Here is a 24,480-nt window from a genome sequence, read left to right as displayed (position 1 = left end):
GAACTAATCTCTGGAGGGAAATACTGTGTCTGTTGAAGGTGCTCAGTCTGGTGTCCAGATCAACATTTTTCTGGCCAGAGTTCCATACTGACAAAGATAGCTTCCTGTCATGAGGCAGAAAAAGCTCCAGCATCATAACTGGGTCTGCTTAGAAACACATTTCTAGGACTTACACTCTTTGGGCCTGATCTGTTTGTACTTCTGAGGTAAGGACTCACATTTCAGAAGCTCTACTTATGGTGTGTCTTGCTGCTCAGACAGAAGCTAACAGTATAATCATGGAACCTCCACAAGGTTTTCAAGAGTTACTGTCACTTTGCAAGTTATTATCACCATGAGGATTGTTCCCCTTGCTTCTGCACTACTAGAAAAACTTTGTCTTTGTTATTAAAGTCACGGTGAATACATATCTGCATTTTCCAGTAAGCAGCCACATAAGCTAGAGCTCTGCAAGTCTAAGATGAAAGAAATACCTGTTAGCTGACAGCCCATAAAGACACTTTATTCATGCAAATCTGAAGAATAAAGGATACAACTGGCTTTCAATATAAAAACTATAGTACAAGGCAGTTTGAATATTTAAACAAAAATCTATACATCATTGTCCAAGTTTTTTTTTTAAAGGCCTGAAAATTAAAGCACCACAGGATTAGCTGCATAATTTAGCAAGCACTCTCCACCCCATGATGGTAATCATGTTATGAGAAGCAGAGATGTGACTCTGAGGAGACTACTTCCTCTTAGGAAGGGAAGAGAAGAGAGTACTGAAGAACAGGGAAACCCTGAATATGAATAGGTAAATCAAAAGTGAGACCAAGACACAATGATTTCTTCAAACACTTTTCAAAGAGTGGCTCTTCAGCCATGTCAGGAAGGCACCATTCACTTCCCATCCTTTCCCATTCCTCCAATTCTCCTGCTGTAAGAAGTCGACAAAGAACGTAATGTTTAGGTGGCACTGTTGGTTGAGCCAAACTGGTTTGGGAATCTAGTAATGTTTTCATTAAAAAGTAAAAGAAAACAAAATAAAAAACTACATTCTAAATCTCAAATTACCAACAATTTTAAAATTTACAACCCATTAATAAGCTGCCTTTACTACTGTCCTACCATGTGACCATCTTTGGTTTGTTTTGGGGCTTACTCATGAAAACAGAATTTCTGTCACTAAAAATAGTGGAGAGAAGTGAAAAACCTTTTGAGAATATTTGAAATATTAGAAATTATGATAAAAGTATAACCTAATTGAGAAACAATTTCATTCCTTGTAGACTTAAAAAAATTAAAGCCACTGGACACCATTGTGCTTGCCTGTAATCCCATTACTTGAGAGGCCGAGGTTGAAGAATTGGAAGTCCCAGGCCAGAGTTGGCAACTTCTGAGACCCTGTCTTGAAATAAACTTTAAAAAGGGGCTTGGGATGTAGCTCAGTTGTATAGCGCTTGCCTAGCATGTGCAAGGCCCTGGATTCAATCCTTGGTAACACAAGAAATAAAATAAAAAGTCCACAGGGTTGGAGGTTGAGAGGTAATTACATTCTAGGTGTCATTCAGGAACCCACTCTTTTTTGGGGGGAGGAGTGAGGTAAGGGGGTTCCAGGGATTGAACTCAGGGGCACTCAATCACTGAGCCACATTCCTATTCTTATTTTGTATTTTATTAGAGGCAGGGTCTCACTGAGTTGCTTAGTGCCTCACTAAATTGCTGAGGCTGGCTCTGAACTTGCGATCCTCCTGCCTCAGCCTCCTGAGCCATTGGGATTAGAGGTGTGCGCCACCGCACCCAGCCACGTTCGGAACCCACTCTCATTTCCAATAATTAGAGAAAATGTGCAGAATGACTGACATTTGGACCTCTCAATACATTTAAAATATGAACTATAGAATGGTTTACAGAGGGCTTTTCTCTTTTTTTCGTGATTACACTACTCTTGAATTCCTTAAACAATGATGGTTTCAGCTTAAATTAAATGAAATAATGTCCTTTAAAATTCTGTGTATTGTTTAAGAATTTATTGAAATTGAGCTATTAAAAAACCTCATCAAATCAAAGACATCAAGGAGTCTGGTTAGTACTCTGCAAAATCCAAAGCTCTGCAACACAAAATGATGATGAATGAAAGCTTTGACAGACTTCAAAGAATCAAATAAAAAACAGGCATTTTCTTCACTAAATGTGAAGATTCTTTTATCCCAGTAGAAAGAGAAGAATTTCAAGTTTTGATACAAACAGGATAAAACCCCTATGGACACTCAATCCACCTTTGAGTAATTAACTGAATGATATAAAATTGTTCTTTTTTTTTTTTTTAAACCTATTTTCCCATTATGTTGACTTTATATACACACTTTGTGTCAAGTATAGGTAGCAGACCAAACCTTTAGCTGTGTTATAAAATGTATGCACCTTCATGTTTTTTTTTTATTGTGGTTTTAAATTTTGTCCTTATTGGGATAAAGTTTGTGCATTTCTATACTACTCTTAAAAATACAGAAGTAACATTTTTAAGAAATAAAATAATAAAATACTCTGAGTACTTTCTACAACTCTCTGACCCAGAACTGTAAGGCCTCTGAAAAACAACATAAATGAACAGTGGCTTTGAGACCTGTTTGCCAAATTTTTTTTGGAAACTTTTTCTTAATCAAAAGCTATATATTAATTGATTTGAAAGAAGCATTTCAAAATAAAAACCTACAAGACCATCATTAGAATGTAAAAAAAAAATTATCTCTGATACACACACATTCCTAATAATTTAGATAGATGTGAATACAATCCCAAATAAAGATTACAAAATAAAGTCACTTTAAAAATAACTTTGGTTACTCCCCATTCCACATATGCCATAAGAGATTTAAACTGTGATTGTGGATTTTGAAAACATATATATTCTTATCTATAAAAACACTAGCATTCAAACTTGAAACTAAAGATTATCCAAAGTGACACAAAAGTTCTAAATGTTAAGGAAATTTAAAAATAACTTTCCTTTTTGTAAAATAAAAGCAGAATAACACTGATCTGATTGTGTTATTAGGAAATTTGTTCTGAAAACTAATTAATAAATTATTGGTAAAAACTATGTGTTATGTTGTCAACTGAAACAGATTCAATCATTTTGCTGAGCAAAAAAGAAAACTACAGGCTAGTAATTACATGTTACAACCAAGTATGACTCTGACAATAATGGGAATGGTCCCACAGTCCCTCTGATTTTGCTGTGTCCTTAAGGTCTCATTCTGAAACTATCAGGCCCACCTACCTTTGGGACAATTTTACCTGTAGACACAGAAAACAGGTATCTTTTTATCTTGTTTTCTTTAAGTTTGTATCACTAGTCTATAACAGATAACAATGAAATATCTCTAGCAGTAGATGAAGCAAGAGGGTAACTTTGTTTTGAAGAAACATTTATCTGTCTTTCGAGCCAAGCTTCTCAATTAATTCCTGAAGAGGTGCCAACTCACGCCTATCAATCAGATTAAACTCCTAAAAAGAGAAGAAAAACAAAATTTAAAAATGGTCCTAAATTAAAACTCTTTTAATTTCTTATTTTTAGAGAAAGGATTCACAACCCTAGTTTTCTGAAATTCAAAAGAATTATCTAATGAGCTCTGTAAACATTTTAAAGCAATTATTTTTTATTCTTTTTAAAAATACTAGTGTTTCTTGAAAAAACCCTAAAAGCCCCACAAATGTGATATTGTGATATATACTGGTCTTCCTCATGGCTGTTTTCCTGACATACAGCTCCTAACATCCTCGAAGTCTTCAGAGTGGCAAGAGTGTCTGTTCTGGGCACTAATGAGATGACTGGTAGCTGGGAGCCCTTGAAGAGTACCATGATGAGGCTGCTCACCAGAAAGATCAAGGCATGATTACTGTGTTTTGGGACTTTCATCCCACCCAACCATGGAGAGAAAAGAGCTGCTGAAGGATGAGTTAATCACTAACGGATGATGATGTAATTAATTACAGCGAAGTAATGCACTCCCCATGAAAATCCAAAAAGACAAAATTCAGAGAGCTTCTAGATAATAGATGAACACATAGAGGTTTCTGGAGGATGTTATGCCTGGAAAGGGTATGGTATTAAAGCTCCATATCCCTTCTCCCAGGACTCAACACTTTGCATCTCTTCTCTCTGGCTATTCATCTGTATCCCTCAAAATATCCTTCATAATAAAATGGTAAAGGTGTTTCCCTGAGTTCTGTGAATAACTCCTACAAATTAATCAAACTTAAGGAGGGTGTCCTGGGAATCCTGATTTATAGCTGCTCTATCAGAAATGATACCCATTACTTTTTTTTTGGTGGGTGGGAACAACCCACTACTTTTGACTGATGTCTGAAGTTGGGGGCAGGACTTGTGGGACTAAGCTCTGAAGTTGTGGGATCTCACACTATCTCCAGATAGTTAGTGTCAGAATTTAGTTGAGTTAGATTAGAGGACACCTAGCTGGTGTCTGCTGTAAAATGGACTGCCTGCTTAGTGTATATGGGGGAAAACCCATACATTAGATCTGTTGTGAGAGTAAAGTAGGAGCTATCCCCCACTCCATATTCTTTGCTAGAGGACTTATTAAATAACTGATTATAGCGATCATATCATGTGTTTGTGTATAAACGATATTTATATACATATGTGTTTGTATGTATATGTGTGTGTGTGTGTGTGTGTGTGTGTATATATATATATATAAACATAATTGAATTTACATAGAAATTACCTGAAAACTACAAACTGAACTTTTGATAGTGGCCACCTCTGGGGTAGAAGACTTTTTACTTTTACACCCAAACATTCACATGTAACAATCTTGGAAGAAAAGAAAGACTATGGTATGTTTTCCTTTGTGTTACACAGAGAACCAGAGTACACAATATCTACTGAAATGCTATTAGGCTTTCCTTCCATAAAATGATATCTAGACAGACATATTTATATTTTACATACAAAATTATACAACTCTAAGTTAGGCTAGAAGGAGCCCAATTCTTTGATCTTTTTTCAAACAATGTGAATTATTTTTATTTTTATAAATTTTTATTAATTTATTTTTTATGTGGTGCTAAGGCTAGAACCCAGTGCCTCACATGTGCAAGGCAAGTGCTCTACTCTACCACTGAGCTACAACCTGAGCCCCTTTTTTGATTTTTAAAAGTAATCATTCTAATTAAGTGCTCTAAAGACAATAGGCCATGTCCCTCAATGATACATCCTAACCACAGACCTGGGGAAGCCAGAGGCAGAAGGCCCAATGGAAGTAATACCTTTTGATGCTGCTCTATAGATTAATAAAGACAATGTGGGGAAAAAAATAAAACAGAAGAGAAAACCTGCTTGTGCTTAGCTGCTCTACATTCTATAAATAAGACACACTGGTCTACTAAGGTTACCAATACAAACAAGTCCAAGTTGCATGACTCAGAAATCAATATGGTTCACTTACCTGAACAAAGAAAATAAAGTGCTTAAAGGAGGTGTTGAGGTGGGCCTCCTCTTGCAGCTGCATCACAGAATCAAAGTGCTGATGATAAATATGGGCATAAACCCTGAACAGACGCTTTAGAATGGTCTTTGCCACAGACATAAAGTTTTTGGGAAATGGGACACCTATAACCCAAAATACACATATATCAATCTTTTATCTAATTGAATAGCAGCAAGTTTTGACAGTGCTATAAGCACCTGCAACATACATATACACTTATAAGCACACACAAGCTTATTTCTATATATTGAAAAGACAAAGTGAAAAACTCCCAAATCTGAGTATATTCCTCACAAACACCCTTTTCTGATTGCCTCAGAACAGCAGGCACAGGCATCAAATTATACAAGATGTTGCTGAATCAAAATTCAAATAAATAATTTTTTTGGGGGGGGGTTGGGGTACCAGGGATTGAACTCAGGGGCACTTGACCACTGAGCCCATATCCCCAGCCCTATTTTTTGTATTTTATTTAGAGACAGGGTCTCACTGAGTTGCTTAGTGCCTCAGTATTTGCTGAGAAGCTGGCTTTGAACTCATGATCCTCCTGTCTCAACCTCCCAAGCTACTGGGATTATAGGTGTGCATCACCGTGCCCAGCTCAAATAAGCAATTTTACTATTAGAGTTTAATATCAAAGTTTCTTCCTAAGATTAAATCCAACAGTATTTTAATTATAAATAGAGTATTGTTTTGTGATTTATAACTCTTAAGAAAAAGTACATGTATACTTTTTCTCTCTCAACTGGGACTGGAAACTTTCCTACCCAAAGAGAAGTACAGGTACATTTTGAGTCATTAACATCCACATGTAAAAAGTATTTTATATTCAGCCAGGTACGGTGGCACACACCTGTAATCCCAGCAGCTTGTGAGACTGAGACAGGAGAATCGCAATTTCAAAACCAGCCTCAGCAAAAAGGCGGCGCTAAACAACTCAGTGAGACCCTGAGTTCAATCCGCTGTACCCCCACCCCCACAAAAAGCATTTTATCTTCTGAATTACTTTGGAAAAGCCAGTTTTCATTTTCCTGTAGCCTAAAAGGTGGGTATGAACCCTGAAAAAAGGAAAGAGAACCTCCCTATTTTTCAAAGAAAATAAACACCAATTTAAAGAGGTGGCTGTGTGTGTGTGTGGGGGGGTGTCTCTCTCTCTCAACAGTGGAGACAGGATTGCAACTGGTTACATTTCTAACAATTCTTTTTTTTTTTTTTTTTGGTACTGGCATTGAGCCCAGGGGTGCTTAACCACTGAGCCACATTCCCAGTCCTTTTTATATTTAACTGCAGACAGGGTCTTACTAAGTTGCTTAGGGCCTTGCTACATTACTTAGACTGGCTTTGAACTTGTGATCCTCTTGTCCCAGCCTCCCAGGCCACTGGGATTACAGGTGTGCATCACAGTGTCTAGCTCATTCCTACAAATTTTGGTTGACAAATTTGTAAGAAAGAATACAATTGACACTGGCTACAGAGAATAAACACTAAGAAGGCATCTGCTTCCAAAACAACCAAGATGAGTTAGCCTTAAATGCCGGTTCCACAATACTATTCTTAAAATACCTCCTTTTTTCAACCCTTTAGAAAGCAAAGGCTTATTTAAACACTCTTTCCCTGCATTCTTTCTTTTATTCTTACTCCTTAACTGCTCAAAATCAAGTATATTTTGCAGATTTGTGGTTATTCTGCTCCCTCCCAAGTCTTGTCAAACTTGACTTTTCAAATATTACACCAGAGCTTATGGAAATGTTTCTGTGGGCAGGATCTTGTATTCGGGTATTAAAAAGGCAGATTTTAAAAATCAAATACCAGGGCTGGGATTGTGGCTCAGTGGTAGAATGCTTGCCTAGCATGTGCGAGGCTCTGGGTTAGATTCTTGGCACCACATAAAATAAATAAAATAAAGGTATTGTGTCCAACTACAACTAAAAAATAAAAAATAAAAATAAAAAAAATCAAATACCCGTTCATTCAAAATGTACAAATGGGAATTTTAATATTAATAACTTGAATATATTACTAAATATTAATAATAAACAGTTCTAATAAGAATAAATAATGAATAAAAGTAAGTCATAACATAAGGGGGGATTCTAGACCATCAGAATGAATTAATTATCAAAGAATGGGAATCTCAGAAAAAAGAATAAAGTAAAAAATGTTTTCTGTCTATAAGAGGGAAACCTTAGTGAGTAAAAAAGTAATTTGTTTTGATCTAAGTACTTTCCAAGTGGAATTTAACATATTTGAGCAAAGGCAGTATACAATAAAGAATCTGTGAGAAAGGAAGTAACAGAATGGAAAAAGTGACCACAGCAAACAGACCAAGTGCACCAACTTGATATAAATTTTTCTCCTGAAAAAGCCTCTACTTAGATTGCAAAAAGGAATTCAACAATATGTTGCTCAGAGATACTCAAATTGAAAATGACAAGGACTAATCTCCTCCTTGAATAATGATGCCAAAATCTTCATCAAAATACTAACAAGTAAGAAAAACTCTTCTAGCAGAAAAAGAAAAGAAGGGGTTGCAGGTATAGCTCAGTGGCAGTGTGTGCTTTAGCATGCAAAAGGTTAGCATAAATAAATAAATAAGAATGGAGAAAGTCGTATAGTCATCAATAGTAGATACAAGAGAAATTTCTGATTAAAAAAAAAACTTACAACCATTCCAGATTTTAAAACATTTTTATAATAGAAGTGAATCAATATTTCATTAATATGATTTAAAAAAAAAATCCATACCCCTTAACAAGAAATTCCTGTTTATTGAGGAAATTCTACAGGTATTTCAATAAGTATAAGGAAACAAAATAAGGATGTTCTGCCATTGTCACTATAATTCAGCATTTTTCTGGAAGTCAGTGCAATTAGATAAGCATAAAACAAGAAAAATACATAGCAGAAAAGAAGAGGCCAAATTAACATCATCTTCATATGAGGTTATATACTTAAAAAACTCGAGAACTGACCAAAAACTAATGGATACAAAGTTTGATGTTATAAAATTTATAGAAAAATCAACAGCTTTCTTACATATCAAATAATAATCAGAAACCAGATATCAATAAAAAGTATAAAATGCCTAGGAATAAATTTAAGAAACTTGAAGGATTAAATAAACTATAGAACTTTATAAGCAGATAAAAGACAAAAGTGAATAAAGAATGTTATCTTGTTTTTCTTGGCTAAGAAGACTCAGTATTGTAAAGAGAACAAGAATCCTTGTATTTATCTGTAAAAATTGGATGTAATCATAAGTAAAATCTAAGACAGTTTTTTACCTTAAGAAAATGATTCTAAGTTCTTTGGAAGAACAAATATCGCAGAATAGCTGGGAATATTCTGAAAAAAAAAAAAGAGAAGGGAAGGGACACTAGTCCTAGAAGACGCTAAAAGATACATGACAAGGTGAATTAAAACAGTGGAATTTCCATAGCAGTAGATAAAGAGATAAAAAGACCCTAAAAAATATGGCAGTTTGTTGTGTACATGAGATAATCAGGAGAGAAAAGACATACTGTATATTCAAAAGTAATATTGGGACAAAGTAGCTAGCTATCGTGTTTGGAAAAAAATGAAGGCGGCATTCACAAGAAAAAAATCCTGACCTAAGACTTACATGGAAAAACAAAAATACTAGATGAAAACATAAGTATTTTTTTTTTCTTTTTTTAAAGAATTTGTTAAGGAATATCAATGGCAATTTTTTTTTAAATATTTATTTTTTAGGGCTGGGATTGGGGCTCAGTAGTAGAGCGCTTGCCTAGCATGGGCAGGACCCGGGTTCGATCCTTAGCACCACATAAAAATAAAGGCATTGTGTTGTGCCCATCTACACCTAAAAAAATAATAAATAGTTTTTAAAAAAATATTTATTTTTTAGCTTTAGGTGGACACAATATCCTTATTTTATTTTTATGTGGTGCTGAGGATCGAACCCAGTGCCTCACTCATGCCAGGCGAGTACATACTACTTGAGCCATCCCCAGCCCCAAAATAAGTATTTTTTATAACCTGGAAGTAAGGAAAGCTTTTTCATCACTACTGAAATCCAAATCATAAAGGAAATGATTAATAGGTCAAAATAAATATAGGTGATCAATAAACAAAACAATGCTCAATCTCATCAATAGTTTTAAAATGCACATTAAAACAAATTCAAAAAATTTGGTAAAGATTTTAAAACGGGTAAATAAACAGTGTGATGAAGAAACAGACACAAACATAATGGAGGTACAATGATACAGTGAGAAAAACTTTTTGGAGAAAAAGATAGTAGTCTCTATTAAATTATTTTAAGGTAAAAAAGTGTTAAAAAGATTACATCTATCATTCAGAAAGAAAAATAAGTTTTACAATATTAACTCACCAATCTTAGAAGGAAAAAGAGTTTCATCATCAAGCTGATCCTGAACCCAAGTCATCAGATAGTCAATGTATTTTGGTGCAGAACATTTGATTGGCTTTTTAATATTAGTACCATCTGCCCAATGATATTCATATCTGGAAAGAAAAGTGTTTTACCCATAGTTTTCAAAACCATTAACAAATGTGTAACTTACAATCAAAGCAGGTCCACATTTTATCAATATACTATATGTAACTTTAACAAATTACCTAAAGTTCTATTGAAGATTATTGTAAGTTCCCTATAGAATATTCTAAAATGTGACAACTGTAACTGGAAGAAAAAGGGGAGACAATGTGGCAGCTGATAGATATTTTATAGGACAGCTTTGGGAACTGCATTCCTGTCTAAGGAGAACAGTGCTAAGGACTGAGCAAGGAGGTGGTGGATACACTACATTCTAAGATCCTTGGCCATAAATTATTATCACCAATGGAACCAAGATTATAAAATCCTGTTTCTTGGAGAATGTTAGAGAAATACCTTTTGGACATGTATATTTTCTCCCTTCACCTTTGCTAAGCTAGAACAATTAACAAGATTTATGCAAAACTGTATAAAGTATTTAAGCTACAGAGAAGTTTAAAATTCCTATTTTGTATTTGGTACCAGGGACTGAACTCAGGAACACTTAACCATTGAGTCACTTCTCCAGACCTTTTTATTTTTTGAGACAGGGTCTTGCTAAGTTGCTTAGGGCTTCCCTAAGTTGCTGAACCTGGCTTTAAACTCACAATCCTCCTGCCTCAACCTCCAGAGTTGCTGGGATTACAGATGTGTGCCACCATGTTGGCTCTATTTTAACTTCTTTTAAAGTTTAAGGAATAAAACTTATAACATAAAATAACAATATCCCTCCCAAAATACAGCAATAAAAATAGGACGGGAAAACACTAAGGAAATACAACAAAAATATTAATCTCATCACACCCTCACTTACAATGTAAGTAAGAAAGAGTTCTACTCTAAAATATTTCTTGAAAATTATTACAGTCAAAATAGTTTTCAACCTAGCATCTTTTTTATTAAATTGTATTCATTTTGTTAATACTAAATAAGCAAAATTTAAAAACAATCAAATATTAAAAAGTCAATTAAAGGGCTGGGGTTATGGCTCAGTGATAGAGCGCTTGCCTAGCATGCATGAGGCACTGGGTTCAAATCTCAGTACTACATATAAATAAATGAATAAAATAAAGGCCCATATAAAGGTCCTAAAAAATATTTTTTAAAAAGTCAACTAAAAACTCTTAAGAAATTTATTTAAAAACTAGCAAGAGGAATGGTAAATGTTAATCTGTTAATCAAATTAAAAAAACAAAACAGAACCTTTGTATTTTTGTGATGCAAGATAAACTTATGTCAAATTTCTATACTTTTATTCAGACTCACTATGATATATATAAATCAAACACTGAGAAATCACATATCAAAATATTTAATATTAACAGTTACACACTGGTAAAGCACCAGTGCAATCCCCAGCATCACAAAAACAAAGCAACCATAGCTATAGTAGGTGAGTATTCAAGAACTAATAAAACTGAATTACCTTTACATAAGCAAACAAGGATAAACAAAAAGTCTTTATTATTTAACTTATATATCAATTTGTGAGAAAGCAAGATAATCCAAACACCTATATAATAGGCTGTATATGCACCTGGGACCTGCAGACATGACTGGACAGCTTGCTTCAGTGCAGAATTCTGTAATAGTTCCATACAACATGTTAATCTGATTGAAGAAATCCACAGCTGCGGAGAGAATGGCATAACTGTGTTAAATATCTGTATAAACACAATAAAAATGTCAGACCTATCAGTTGAGGGCCAAGTGGATGATTTTTTTTTTTTTTTTTTGAGATGGGGGTCTCTGTATTGCTCAGAATGGTGCCAAACTCCCTGGCTCAAATGATCCTCCTGCCTCAGCCTCCTGAATAACTAGGACTATAAGCACCTGCCACCATATCTGACTCTAAGTTAACTTTTAATATACTAAACTTCTAACCAGCATTTAGAAAAGCAAAATACTAGAGATAAAACTTTAACTTAATTGTTAATATTACACATCATTAGAATAGATAATTTGGTTATATCCAAGGGAATGAAAAATCCATAGCTTATTAATCGGACCAAGACAGTATGATTTGTTAGGAAAGAGGGAAAAAAAAAAAAGGTGCTATGAAATATTCTGTGAGTAGATATATTAGCTATATCAACAAACATTTAAAATATCTAATTCAGCATAAATATTTGAAGCCTCCAGCATATTGACAACATAAAAATCCCTTGCCCTGGGGTCTCCATCTAACAGAAGGGACAAAATTAAAAGAAATGAACAATACAAAAATACAAAAAGGTAAGACCCGAAAGTCAAGAGTAAGTCCAAGTATTACTGGGAAAAAACAAGTCTATCTAAAAGGAACTAATTAAAAAATAAATAAATAAATAAAAAGAAAACTTTTATCTACAGAGAAACTTGCACAGGTATTTTTTACAGCAGAATTATTCATAACTGCCTAAACGTGGAAGTAACTGGTATATTCTTCAGTAGGTGACTGATAAATCTAGAAAATGGAAGATTCAGGGCTAAAAATATTAGGGCTAAAAACCAAAAGACATGAAGAAACTTAAATAAATATTATTAAGTACAAGAAGCCATTCTGAAGAGGCTTCACACTGTAGAATTCTAACTATATGACATTCTGGAAAAGGTTAAACTGTGAAGACAGTAAAAATGATAAGGTGACAGAAAAAAAAAAAAAAAAAAAAGATCAGTGACTGCCAGAAGATTTGTGGAAGGAGAGATTAATAGGCAAAGCATAGAAAATTTTTAAGGCAGTGAAACTACTTTGTGATGATACTATAATGTTATATATCATTATAAATTTATCCAAACCTGTAAAACTCTACTATAAACTAGGAAGTTGGAGCCAGGCATGGTGGTACTCGCCTGTAATCCCAGCAGCTCTAGAAGGTGAGACAGGAGAGGAGAATCCCAAGTTCAAAGTCAGCCTCAGCAATGGCAAGGCTCTAAGCAACTCAGTGAGACCCTGACTCTAAATAAAATACAAAATAGGGCTGGGGATGTGGCTCAGTGGTCAAGTACCCATAATCCCCAGTACCAGTACCCATAATCCCCAGTACCACCACCACCATCGACAAAATAAACTAGGAAGTTGGATGATTAAAAAAAGGACTAGATTCTATGGATATACATACTACTACCTATCAAGTAGTCTACCATACAAACAAATAATAACAAAATCAAATCTGGATTTGATCAAGATTCCAAATCTGCAATAACATGGTAACTATTAGCTATTCATGGCTACTTATATTAAAATTTATTCAAATTAAATTAAAATTTCAGTTCCTTAGTCACACTAGCTACATTTCAAGATATAGAACATTCTCATCTTTACAAAAAGTTCTATTGGACAGAGCCGCTTCAGATCTAACAATGAATATGGGAGATAAAAGGAGGGACAGCACAATAGACACTTAGGGGATCCAAATAGCAGAATTAATACTTTGGAACATAAACAATGTGGTTTCTTCAACAATGAAGAAAGCAGGGGAAAAGGACTGCAATGAGGAGAAACCTGGATTAAGAGATTCAAGAAACACAGAGGTTTTTCCTGGATCCTAATTAAAACCAAGCTTAAATTAAAAAAAAAAAAAAAAAAAATTGCTGGGTGAGGTGGCACACACCTGTAATCCCAGCAGCTCGGAAGGCTACGCAGGATGATCACAAGTTCAAAGCCAGCCTCAGCAACTTGGCAAGATCCTGTCTCTAAATAAAATATTAAAAGGGCTGGGGATGTGGCTCAGTGGTTAAGTGCCCCGGGTTCAATCCCCAATACCAAAAAAAAAAAAAAAAATTATATATAGGATAGTCAGTGAAATGTGAACACTGACAATTAAAACATTAAAGAATGACAGTACTATCATTATTTTTAAAAGGAGTTCTTGTCTTTAGAGATACATCTGAAGTATTTATAGATGAAATAATATGTTTGGGATTTTTTTCAAAATACGGGGGATACAGAAGCACAAATTGGCCACAAATTGATACATGCTGAAGCTGGATAATGTATACCTGGGAATTCGCTAGTTTCTTTACTTTTCTATGTTTGAAATTTTCTATTAAAAAGTTCTCAGAACTATCTCATCTCAGTAACAAGAGGCACTCTAACCTCAACACATCAGTCCATGCCATGACATCATTCTCTTGAACTCAGAATGACCCTTTGGCACATGGATCCGTCAATTTTCTCTCTCAATTTCCTTTGACTATTCCTAAGTCATAAATCAATTGATTGCCCATAGAAACTGCAATCAATTTTTCTGTATGTATAGGCAAATGAGTACTACTAGGAGTGCAGGCAAAACGGCCCAGATGGATTCCTTAGAAACTCATGGTCCATGATAGAATTCATGCATGTATTAATCTTTTACTTGACCTTACTCAGCTCTTCATGGTATTCTCCTTAGGAATTACCTCAAAGCATTTCATTTTTTTTTTTAAACTCACGTTTCTCTACTCAATCACACAAGCCACAATTACGTATTCTGAAGAACACAGCTTTGGATGTATTCGTGCTTATGTTTCCTTACAGATACTATATTATAAAAGCTATGCCTATAAAAGAAACCTCATTAACAAGATTTTAGCAAGATCTTTCCAAAAACCAATGAAGTTAAGTATTGTTAAAAACTTACTATTAACAGCAATCCACTCATTGAGGTCTTCTCCCTCTGGCAACATAACAGCCTGTCTCAGATTCCCACTTCCTAGAGTTGCTTCTGCATGTTTTAAGAGTTCATACTGGTGAGAGCCTTCAGGAATATTCTTCTTTGGCTTGAATGTTTTAGAAGAACGGCTACTGCTGTTGGATCAAAAGTAAAAATGTATGAATTTTTAGTACTAAAAGCAGAACGGCACAATTTTAGGCATATAAATCACTGTGTAAAATGAGAAAAAAAAATTCCTAAGGCAAGTATGATGGCAACGCTATAACCCTAGCCACTCAGGAGGCTAAGGTAAGAGTATCGCAAGATTCAGGTCAGCCTCAGCAACTTAGCAAGGCCCTAAGCAACTCAGTGAGACCCTGTCTCTAAATGAAATATAAAGAAGGACTAGACATGTGGCTCAGTGGTTAAGCACCCTGAGTTCAATTCCTAGTACCAAAAAAGAAAAAATTCCTTGGAAAAGGACAGGATGGAAGGGATTTGATGACCACAATAAAAAGAATGTTTTAGGGATGGGATGTAGCTTAATGGTAGACTGCCTGCCTAACATGCACAAGGGCCTGATTTTAATCACTAGCACCTCCTCAAAAAAAAAAAAAAAAAAAGGTTTATATTTTTCACTCATGAAAACAGAATAGCACAATTTTACAAATAAGGCAATTTTGCTGGAATGAAAACCTACTATAAAGGATACTTTAACCAAAGAAAATACTTGGATTCTAGTCCTTGATCTGCCACTAGCTCTGTGACTACCTGAGAATCCTAACCTTTTGACCTAATTTCCACCTGCAGAAAATAGTGAAGAGAGGGAGTTAGCTCTGAAGTTCTCCGTTTCAGAATCCAGTTTTCTACACTGAAATATTTGAGATGCTATCAAAGGAAACCGCAGAAAAAGAAACAAACAATCTGAAGTTGTAGCAGGGAAAATAAATGAGACAGATGTAACTTGTTATGGGGAAAGTTTTTACTCCTATTTTACACCATCCACAAGGTCCTCCTAAAATGAAACAAAACCTAGAAATCTTAAAGAAAAAAATTGAACAATTTTAAATCAGAACAATTAAAACTTCCATAAAAGAGCAAAAAGACAGGCAACAACAACAAAAAAGTACTTGCAACATATTTACACAAGATTAACTGAATAAAGGACTTCTAGAATTTGTTAAGGAACCCTTTAGAAAAATGGGCTAAGGAGACAAAAGAGGCAATTTAGAAGTACAATGATCAATAAACATGTGAAGAAAAATTGTTCAATTTAAATAAGATACATTTTTTCCTAGTCTGAGTGTCAAAAGTTAAAATGATTATATTAATAAGTATGGAGAAATGAGTATCTTAACATGCTATCACTGGAAGTGCAAAGTGAATAACATTTTAGTAGGGTTATATGGCAGTACCTTCTAACACTTTTTGAAAAGCTCCCCAATCAATCCATTCCACTTTTAGGTAACTCTGCTAGATGTGGATAAGGATTTGTAGATAAGGATTTCCAAGATGATGATGATGATGATAATGATTTTGGTACTGGGAATTGAACCCAGGGACACTTAACCTCTGAACCACATCCCCAGCCCTTTTTATATTTTATTGTGAGACAGGGTCTTGCTAGTGGCTTAGGGCCTTGCTATATTGTTGCAGCTGGCTTTGAACTCACAATCCTCCTGCCTCAGCCTCCCAAGCCCCCGGGATTACAGGTGTGCACCACTGTGCCCAGCTCCAAGATTATTTTTAATAGTGAAAAACATGGAGGGGATTTAGGGGTACACACCTGGTTCAATCCCTAGTGTCCAAAAAAAAAAGTGAAAAACCTGAAACGATCCTAAAGTTTACCAGTAAATGAATAAACTAACTATAGTACATCCACATCATGGAATACTGTACTGTAGTAAAGAAGAAGACAGAATACATATGTCATACATATGTTCACATGAAAGATTCAAAACATGGCTAATACATTACAGAACCAAATGTACAGCAGAAGCCCAATCTGTTAATGCATAGAGTATCAAAGCAATACATGTTAAAACTGGTAATTATTTCTAGGAAGGGAAAGGAAATAAACAGTGGACTTTCACTTTACCTGAAGATTTTGAAATTTAAACAAGAGTGTAAGAAGTAAAAAAGCCAGGCATGGGGGCACATAAACCCAGGTTAGCCTGGCAACTTAGTGAGACCTTGTCTCAAAATAAAATAAAAAGGGCTGGGGATGTAGCTCAGTGGTAGAGCATTTGTCTAGCATATGCAAAATCCTATGTTCAATACCTCATACCACCACCACCAAAAAGAAAAAGAAGAAAAAAAGAATTGTGAAAACAGTAAAAATCAAATATAGATAAAGATTTTATTAATATGATAAAGAACTACATTTAAGAGGGAGTATTAAATTAGAAGGACCAGCCCTTTACACACAGAAATAAGCTGTTAATCACTAAATCTAGAAAACTAACATGAAATAATTTCTCAAGATTCAATATAATCTTCGTGTAACTCAAGACTGTTGCACTTCAAATTACACCACCAAGACAGTGAAAATGATCCACAGGATAGAAGAAAATACTTGCAAATCACAGATGTGGTAAGAAGTTTTTATCCAAAATTTATAAAGAACTCTTACACCTTAAAAACGACAATCTGATAAAGGGTATGAATAGACTTTACATAAAAAAGATGCTCAATATTATTAGTCATTAGAGGAATGCAAATAAAATCAGGAGATCCCACTTTATACTCAGATGGCTATAATCAAAATGACAACTAACAAGTGCTAGAGAGGGTGTGGGGAAATTGAAACCTTCTCACAGTGCTGATGGGAATGTAAAATGCTGTATATTTGGCAGTTCCTCAAGAAAGTAAACCCAGAAGTAACATATAAACCAGCAATTCCACTCCTAGGTATATACCCAAGACGGGGTAGCCACACAAAAACATGTTCATAGCAGCATTCATGAATAGCCAAAATGTGTAAATAACTCAAGTGTCCATCAACAAGCAAAATACTAGAAAGAATCTAAAATTTCTCACATTAAAGAAGGGGTAAACTCTGGTTATGAAACACTGTATTTCAATAAAATTTAAAATGCCAAACAAGTGGATCATGTTCATCACTAAAATGATTATTTAAGCATACAGCTGAGCAATACTGTATGAGAGAGAACCACCTAAGAATAAGATGCTATAGAGCAAGGCTTCTCAAATCTCAATGTGCATAAAAATCTGAGAACTTAAAAATTGTCCATTTAAGCCTCGTTTGGGCCCAAGCTTTCTTTCTAAAATGAGATTCTACTGAGGCCAAGAGTAGTTAAAAAGTCATAAAATCAGTAAGTGGGCAGAAACAAAAGTGGACAGGAGAGTCTGGCTGCAAGGCCCACATCTTACTTCCAGCTCTCTCCAACTATGATATTACACATTTTCCTGGGGCAGCATTTTTCCATGGGGGTAATTTAATACTGACAATGACGAAACCAGACATACGATAGAGTAAAAAGCTAAGTCAGCAAGAATCGTCACTAGAGTTCGAGACTGCAGAGAAACTGGGAACCCCGGGCAAGGCCAGGCCTCCAGAACGCCTCCCCGCCCTCGGGGGTGCTCGAGCGGAAAAGTTTGAAGGCTCTGTCGGCCTCGGGGCCTTTCAGCGCCCCAACCTCAAGCTCAGCTTCCTTTGCCTCGACCTTCATCTCCGTCAGGCCCTCCCTACTGTCGGCCACCACCGTGGACTCGAGGAGGGGCAAAGTGGACGCCAGCCACCCGACCCTGATCCTGGGTCGGGTCACCATCTCGGGACCCTGTTGGCCGTCCCCGACCTCCGCCCTCAGCCTGGCGCCCTCCGCCGGGCCCTACTTACAAGAGGAAGCTCATCTTCGGTCCTAGGAGAGCAGGGGAGGGGCCGCTGGCCCCCGCCCCGTCAGGATTCGGAACTGGCGCGGGAACCGAGAGGAAGAGAACGGTCCTCTGATCGCGGACAGCGGAAGGAGGGCAGCAGGGTCTCCGAGCTCGGGTTTTAGAGGCTGCAGACCTGAGTGAACCGCTGCGTCTGGCTCCCCCGCCTCCCCCACCTCACAGATCCGAAATGCGGAACCAGCAAAATCTCGCGAGCCAAGCCTTCGCCCCGCCCCTCAGAAAGGGACTTGACATCCCTTTCATCCCGCCCCGCTCTTACAGATAAGCCAATCAGCGTTCTGGATGTCGGGACTTCCCTCTCCTGGAGGCGTGGCGAGGGAACGCGGTGGTACGGAAGAGGGGCTGGCTTTGCACTTGCTGGAGCTTGGTGTTGCTGTGTTTCATCCTTATTACCCAGGTAGCCGAGGCGCTATTATGAGCAATATACACCCCTGCAGTTGTTTAAAAAATTTAAACTAATTTTTAATAGAGATATATTTACATAGAATAAAATTCTCCCCTTCAAAATGTACATCTCATTGCGTTTTTTTTTTTATTTTGGGTTTATGTATTAAGATTTGTGCAACCATCATCACTTTAGTTCTAAGAGCGTTTTCATCCCATACCACTCCCTGTCGCTCCCAACTCCTGGCAACCAATAGTCTACTTTTTAAAAAACTTTATTTTATTTATTTATTTGTTTATTTTTAGTTGTAGTTGGACACACTACCCTTGTTTTATTTATTTACTTTTTATGTGGTGCTTAGTATCAAACCCAGCTCCTCGCGCATGCTAGGCGAGTGCTCTACCGCTGAGCTACAACCCCAGCCCCTCTACTTTCTATGTCTATGAATTTTCTTATTCTGGACATTTCATATAAATAGAATCATTCAGTAAGTAATCTTTTGTGACTGGCTTCAGCATAATATTTTAAGATTCACGCCTCTAGCATATTTGAGGACTTCATTTCTTTTACAAAATGAATAAAATTCCATTGTGGAACACACCAAATTTTGTTTATCCATTCATCTATTGATGGACAAATTTGGGTTGTTTTTTATTTTTCGGTCACTATGAACATCCATGTACAGGTTTTTAATGTGGGTGAAGGATTCAATAACACCAAGTGACCACTAACACACACCATAGTGGAATGAAGAACACAAGGAAAAGGGAAATTGTGGGAGACTAGAGAAATACCTCAGCAAATGGTTGTGCAGGAGGTCTGGTGTAAATAAGATTGTCCCCTGTACCTGTTACCATGATTTTCATGTTGATTTTATTTCATTGAAATATCACCTGTTGTGTTGAATTAATTTTTTTATTGTGTTGAATTTTGTAGTTTATAATTTAAAACATGATTTGATATACCTGAAGAGAAGCTATATACCTAAGGATGCAGACTCATACTTTTTTTCATAACTTATATTCCCTAAGTAATACAATTATCATAAAAACATCATGAGAATAAAGGATTCAAGAATGTTTTTGAATTAAAAATTGGATTGTTTTTTAAGCCAAAAAATTATTAAATCAATGAAAGATCAGCAATTTATTAGATAAAGCTTTTAATATTGTTAGATTTATGGAGGAAAAGAGATAATCTTCAGGATTAGGTGAAAATCCCAGGTCAATATTTGACTGATATCAGTATAGTCCCCTTAGGAATAAAAAAAAATAAGATTTCCTGGTGAGAGAAGCAAATGGAGAAAGAGAAATTGCTGATTGCTAATTGCTTCAGGGCAATTTGTTTTCCACTAGACAGGGGCTATCCAAAGACTGGAGAAGTTTGGTTTTTTTAAAATTCCCTCCTTATCTCAGCTGAACAGAGAGATCACTGCACACCATCTGCTTATAGCAGATGCTGAAAACAAAAGCTAAATGGCAAATTATAAAGACACCAGTCCCTCCTCTCTTGAACCTCTCACCCACCCCCTATTCATCCCCTTTCCAGCTTCCTTGGACAGGATTTGCAACCTTGCATTTTCATTCTGTGTAAGTGTGCTGTCTCATCATTTGCAAACCTCTAGCTTTACACTATCAACTAAATCCACTTTGGTCACAGAGGGTTCCTGCTTCTCCTAGCCAGTTGGTGCTTTCAGAGTTCATGTTTTAGCCTCAGTCACAGGTAAGTATAAAAGGACAGTAAAACTGCTAAGATGTCCCTGCCCATTATGTTGGGACTCAGGTTGTAGACTATGAAAGAGAAATCCAATTTATCAGACACTAAAAACTCACTCGAGCAAAAAAGCCACATGAAGGTTTCCACTCTGAAAATGGTTAAGCCTGAAGTCAGACTGTGGTGTTAGCCATATTCATTGCTAAACAAAATATTTGGCCTCTGTCTTCAGTTGGAGAATATAGATATTAATCAAATGATTATACCAGTAGATGATATGTAATTACAGTTGTAGAAACTGAAGAGCATTGAATGCATTAAGAGCATTAAAATAATGTGACAGGAAGGACCAAAGAGAGACTGGGGAGTTTGAATGCCATTTAAACTAAGTCTCCAGAGGATGAGTTAGCTGATCGAAAGAAGAAGTGGGGTTCTGTTCAGAATCAACAGAGTATGCAAAGGCTTTGAAGCAGTCAGGAGTTTGCTGTGATCAAGGAACTGAAAGAAGCCAGTGCGGTGAGAATGTGACTGTCAAGGGGGAACGTGAAGTGAAATGAAAGCAGTCACCAAGAATCTTAACCTGTTTGAAGCCAGGTGGTCACCCTTGAAAGGTGTTCAGAAGGACAATGCTGTATACTCTTTTAAAAGCCAAAACAGATAAGAGGTTATCTTATTTGTCTGAGTGGAGATGTAGTTGACCAGGAATAGGTCAGTGGGGAGAGCTGTAGATGAAATTGAGAGATATTTTGGAGAGAAATTATACAAGTCCCAGTGAAGAACTAGATGTGGCGGTCTAGAGGTCAAACTTTTAGGTCAGATAGTCTGGGGGTGCAGCCTTGAGGGGATGAGTAACAGTGCTTCTAGGAACCAGGGAGGAATGTGACCACTTTATAAAAGGACATGCTGTGCTCTGTTGGGTCTGAGGGAAGAAAGCAGGCAGGAAGACTGATTGGGATTGGGTATAGAAGAGCCTGAGCACCTCATCCCACAGAACTTGATTTAAAAATTGTCGTATAAAGTCTTTTTTTATTTCACAAATCGTATTTCAATATAATACTGTGGGAACATAGAAACACGTCCTTTTTGTTAAGCATGATAAACACCTACAATGATGTTCACATATAATTTCACTCTTGAGAGTTCACACTTTTGGCAAAGAGAATTCTCAAAATTTTAAGAGGGCTGGGCTTTTTGAAACTGGGCATGCCTATTTCCTTTCCTTCTTTACAGTTATAAGCCCAGGTAGCCAACCATAAGGTACTTCCATATGGAGTTTTCTGGGGACAGTTTCTGGGAATCATTGTACCTAGTCATATAACCTGTAGGCCATGCTCCAGACTATACGACCTCCCACATCCATTGTCTTGTCTTCTCAGCACCATATTCTTTTTCTTAGTCTTTTTTCTTGTTCACTGTATGTCTGCCTATGCTAAGCCCCAGGAGGTCAGAAACATCACTTTTTTAAAAGTTTGAAATAATTTCAGACATAGAAAGGTGTCAGGAAAAGTTCAAAGGCATATTGGCATACTCTTCCTTCAGATTCCCCAACTGTTACTATCTTACATTTGCCATTTGTTTGATCAGTTTCTCTTTATGTATACACATTGCTATGGACTGAATTGTGTCCCCACTAAAATTCAGTGTTGAAACTTTATCGTGTGTGAGTGTGTGTGTGTGTGTGTGGGGGTGCTGGCCATTGAACCCAGGTCCTTGTACATACAAGGCAAGCATTCTATGAACTGAGCTATATCCCCAGCCCCAAAACCTTATCCTTAGAGTGTGACTATATGTGGAGATAGAGCCTTAAACAATAATTATATTAAAATGAGGGCATTAGGTTGGGCTCTAATACAATCTGACTATAAGTGTCCTTATAAGAAGAAGATATTTAAAATATATATGTGTGTATATATATATATATACATATATACACACACACACATATATATATGTGTGTGTATATATATATATACATATACACACACACATATATATTTTATACACACATGCGCACACACACACATATATGCATATTTATTTATTTAATTATTTTTGGATACTGGGAATTGAACTCAGAGGTGCTTTACCTCTGAGCCACATATCTAGCTCTTTTTATTTTTTTATTCCGAGACAAGTTCTCATTAAGTTGCCTAGGAGGCTGGCCTTGAACTTGCAGTCCTCCTGCTTCAGCCTCCTGAGCACCCGGGATTACAGGTGTGTACCACTGCAACTGGTATATATATATTTAAATATACACACACAAAAGTATGGAGAGGGAGAGGGAGAAAGATAGAAAAAGGAGCACCCAGCAAACATACTTATATACATACCCTTATTTTAATTACATATCCTTATTTTTTCTGGACCATTTGAAAGTAAGTTGTCCTTTTATCTCTAAAGGCAAGTAGTGTGCATTCTCCTACATGTCACAATATGATTAGCTAAATCAGGAAATTAGCATTGTTACAATGCTAGTAACTAATTATAGACTTTATTCACATTTTGACAATTGTCCTATAATGCCATTTATAGCAAAAGAGAAAAAAGAAGAGAAACAAAAATATTAGAGGGTCCAGAACCCATTCCATACTCACATATCGCATTTAGTTGTCATAACTAAACTCTTTTAATCTAGAACATTTCCTCATTCTTTGTTTTTCATGGTCTTGGCATTTTTGAAGAGTACAAATGTTTTATCTTGTAGAGTGTCTCAATTTGGGCTTGTCTGATATTTCCTCATGATTAGATTAAAACCTTATAGCATATTACCAATTTCAGGAATATGTATTTTCCCCCCATATTTAGGAATATGTTTTATTTTTGTTTTTGTTTTGGTACCAAAGATTGAACCCAGGGGTGCTTAACCACTGAGCTACATCCTAACCCTTTTTATTTTTTATATTTGACACAGGGTCTTGCTAAGTTGCTTAGGACCTCCCTAAGTTGCTGAGGCTGGCTTTGAACTTGATATCCTCCTGCCTCAGCCTCTGGAACTGCTATGCTTACATGTGTACACCACCTTGCCTGGCTAGGACTATGTTTTTGTTCTTGAACAGTTTTTACATTGCAGGTCTGTGATCTTTCTTCTCAATGTGAAAATGAGAAATCTTTAACACTTTATAGGAGACTTATAGTTTTCCTAAATCACTGCATTTAATTTTCAGACTTCTTTGAAGCTATGAAGTGATGTGTCCTCAGTGCATCTATTGAGAAACTCATAATATGTTTGTTTCATGTGGCGATGTTAAATTTGATCACTTGGATTTTGTTATTAATAAGTATTTTGCTGGAGAGAGAATTTGAGACTGTGCAAAAATGCTGCCAGATAAAATACAGAAAAACCAGTTGAATTTTAATTCCAGAAAAATAATAAGTGCTTTTTAAAATACAAATTTGACCTTCTCAAATTATTTATCTAAAATTCTAAATTAATCGCACGTCTAGGGGCTGGGGATGTGCCTCAAGCGGTAGTGCGCTCGCCTGGCATGCGTGCGGCCTGGGTTCCATCCTGAGCACCACATACAAACAAAGATGTTGTGTCCGCTGAGAACTGAAAAATAAATATTAAAAAATTCTCTCTCTCTTAAAAAAAAATTGCACGTCTAGTATTTTTATTTGCTACATCTGGTGAACCTATATGTAAGTATCTCATTCCACATCCAACTTTCATCCAGTTGCTTCGACATTCATTGAGGATTCCGAATCAGTTTTTACTATGACTTTACCAAATATTGATTTTCCAACTCCATTTTTATTTCTTTGTTGATTATCTGCCTTTTTATCCACACTTTACTGCAATCCACTCCACGAGTGACCCGG

At 36.1% G+C, this 24,480-nt stretch overlaps 1 protein-coding gene across 3 annotated transcripts; it reads right to left on the bottom strand.

The window, feature by feature from the left end:
• Positions 1-476: 476 nt before the first annotated feature.
• Positions 477-18,747, bottom strand: Mob1a (MOB kinase activator 1A). Of its 3 annotated transcripts, XR_009225672.1 has the most exons (7): positions 18,508-18,747; positions 14,637-14,803; positions 11,573-11,666; positions 9,871-10,004; positions 8,783-8,843; positions 5,457-5,620; positions 477-3,492 (listed from the first exon to the last, which is right to left on the bottom strand). XR_009225672.1 is itself a non-coding variant. In XM_046432224.2 (6 exons), exons 1-6 carry the CDS (start codon positions 18,519-18,521, stop codon positions 3,415-3,417), a joined length of 651 nt encoding a protein of 216 aa, XP_046288180.1. In that variant the 5' UTR covers positions 18,522-18,745; the 3' UTR covers positions 477-3,414. The 3 variants fall into 3 exon arrangements, 2 of the variants coding, with proteins under 2 accessions (XP_046288180.1, XP_046288181.1); XM_046432224.2 differs by lacking the exon at positions 8,783-8,843 and having other exon boundaries at positions 18,508-18,745; XM_046432225.2 differs by lacking the exons at positions 5,457-5,620; positions 8,783-8,843.
• Between the last annotated feature and the right edge of the window lie 5,733 nt (positions 18,748-24,480).

This window comes from Marmota monax, unplaced genomic scaffold (genome assembly GCF_021218885.2).
Source record: "Marmota monax isolate L192 unplaced genomic scaffold, Marmota_monax_Labrador192_F-V1.1 WCK01_AAM20220418_F8-fsc00106, whole genome shotgun sequence".
Classification (NCBI taxonomy): domain Eukaryota; kingdom Metazoa; phylum Chordata; class Mammalia; order Rodentia; family Sciuridae; genus Marmota; species Marmota monax.
Note: the sequence above shows the minus strand (reverse complement) of the source record. Positions and strands in the feature narration are given on the sequence as shown.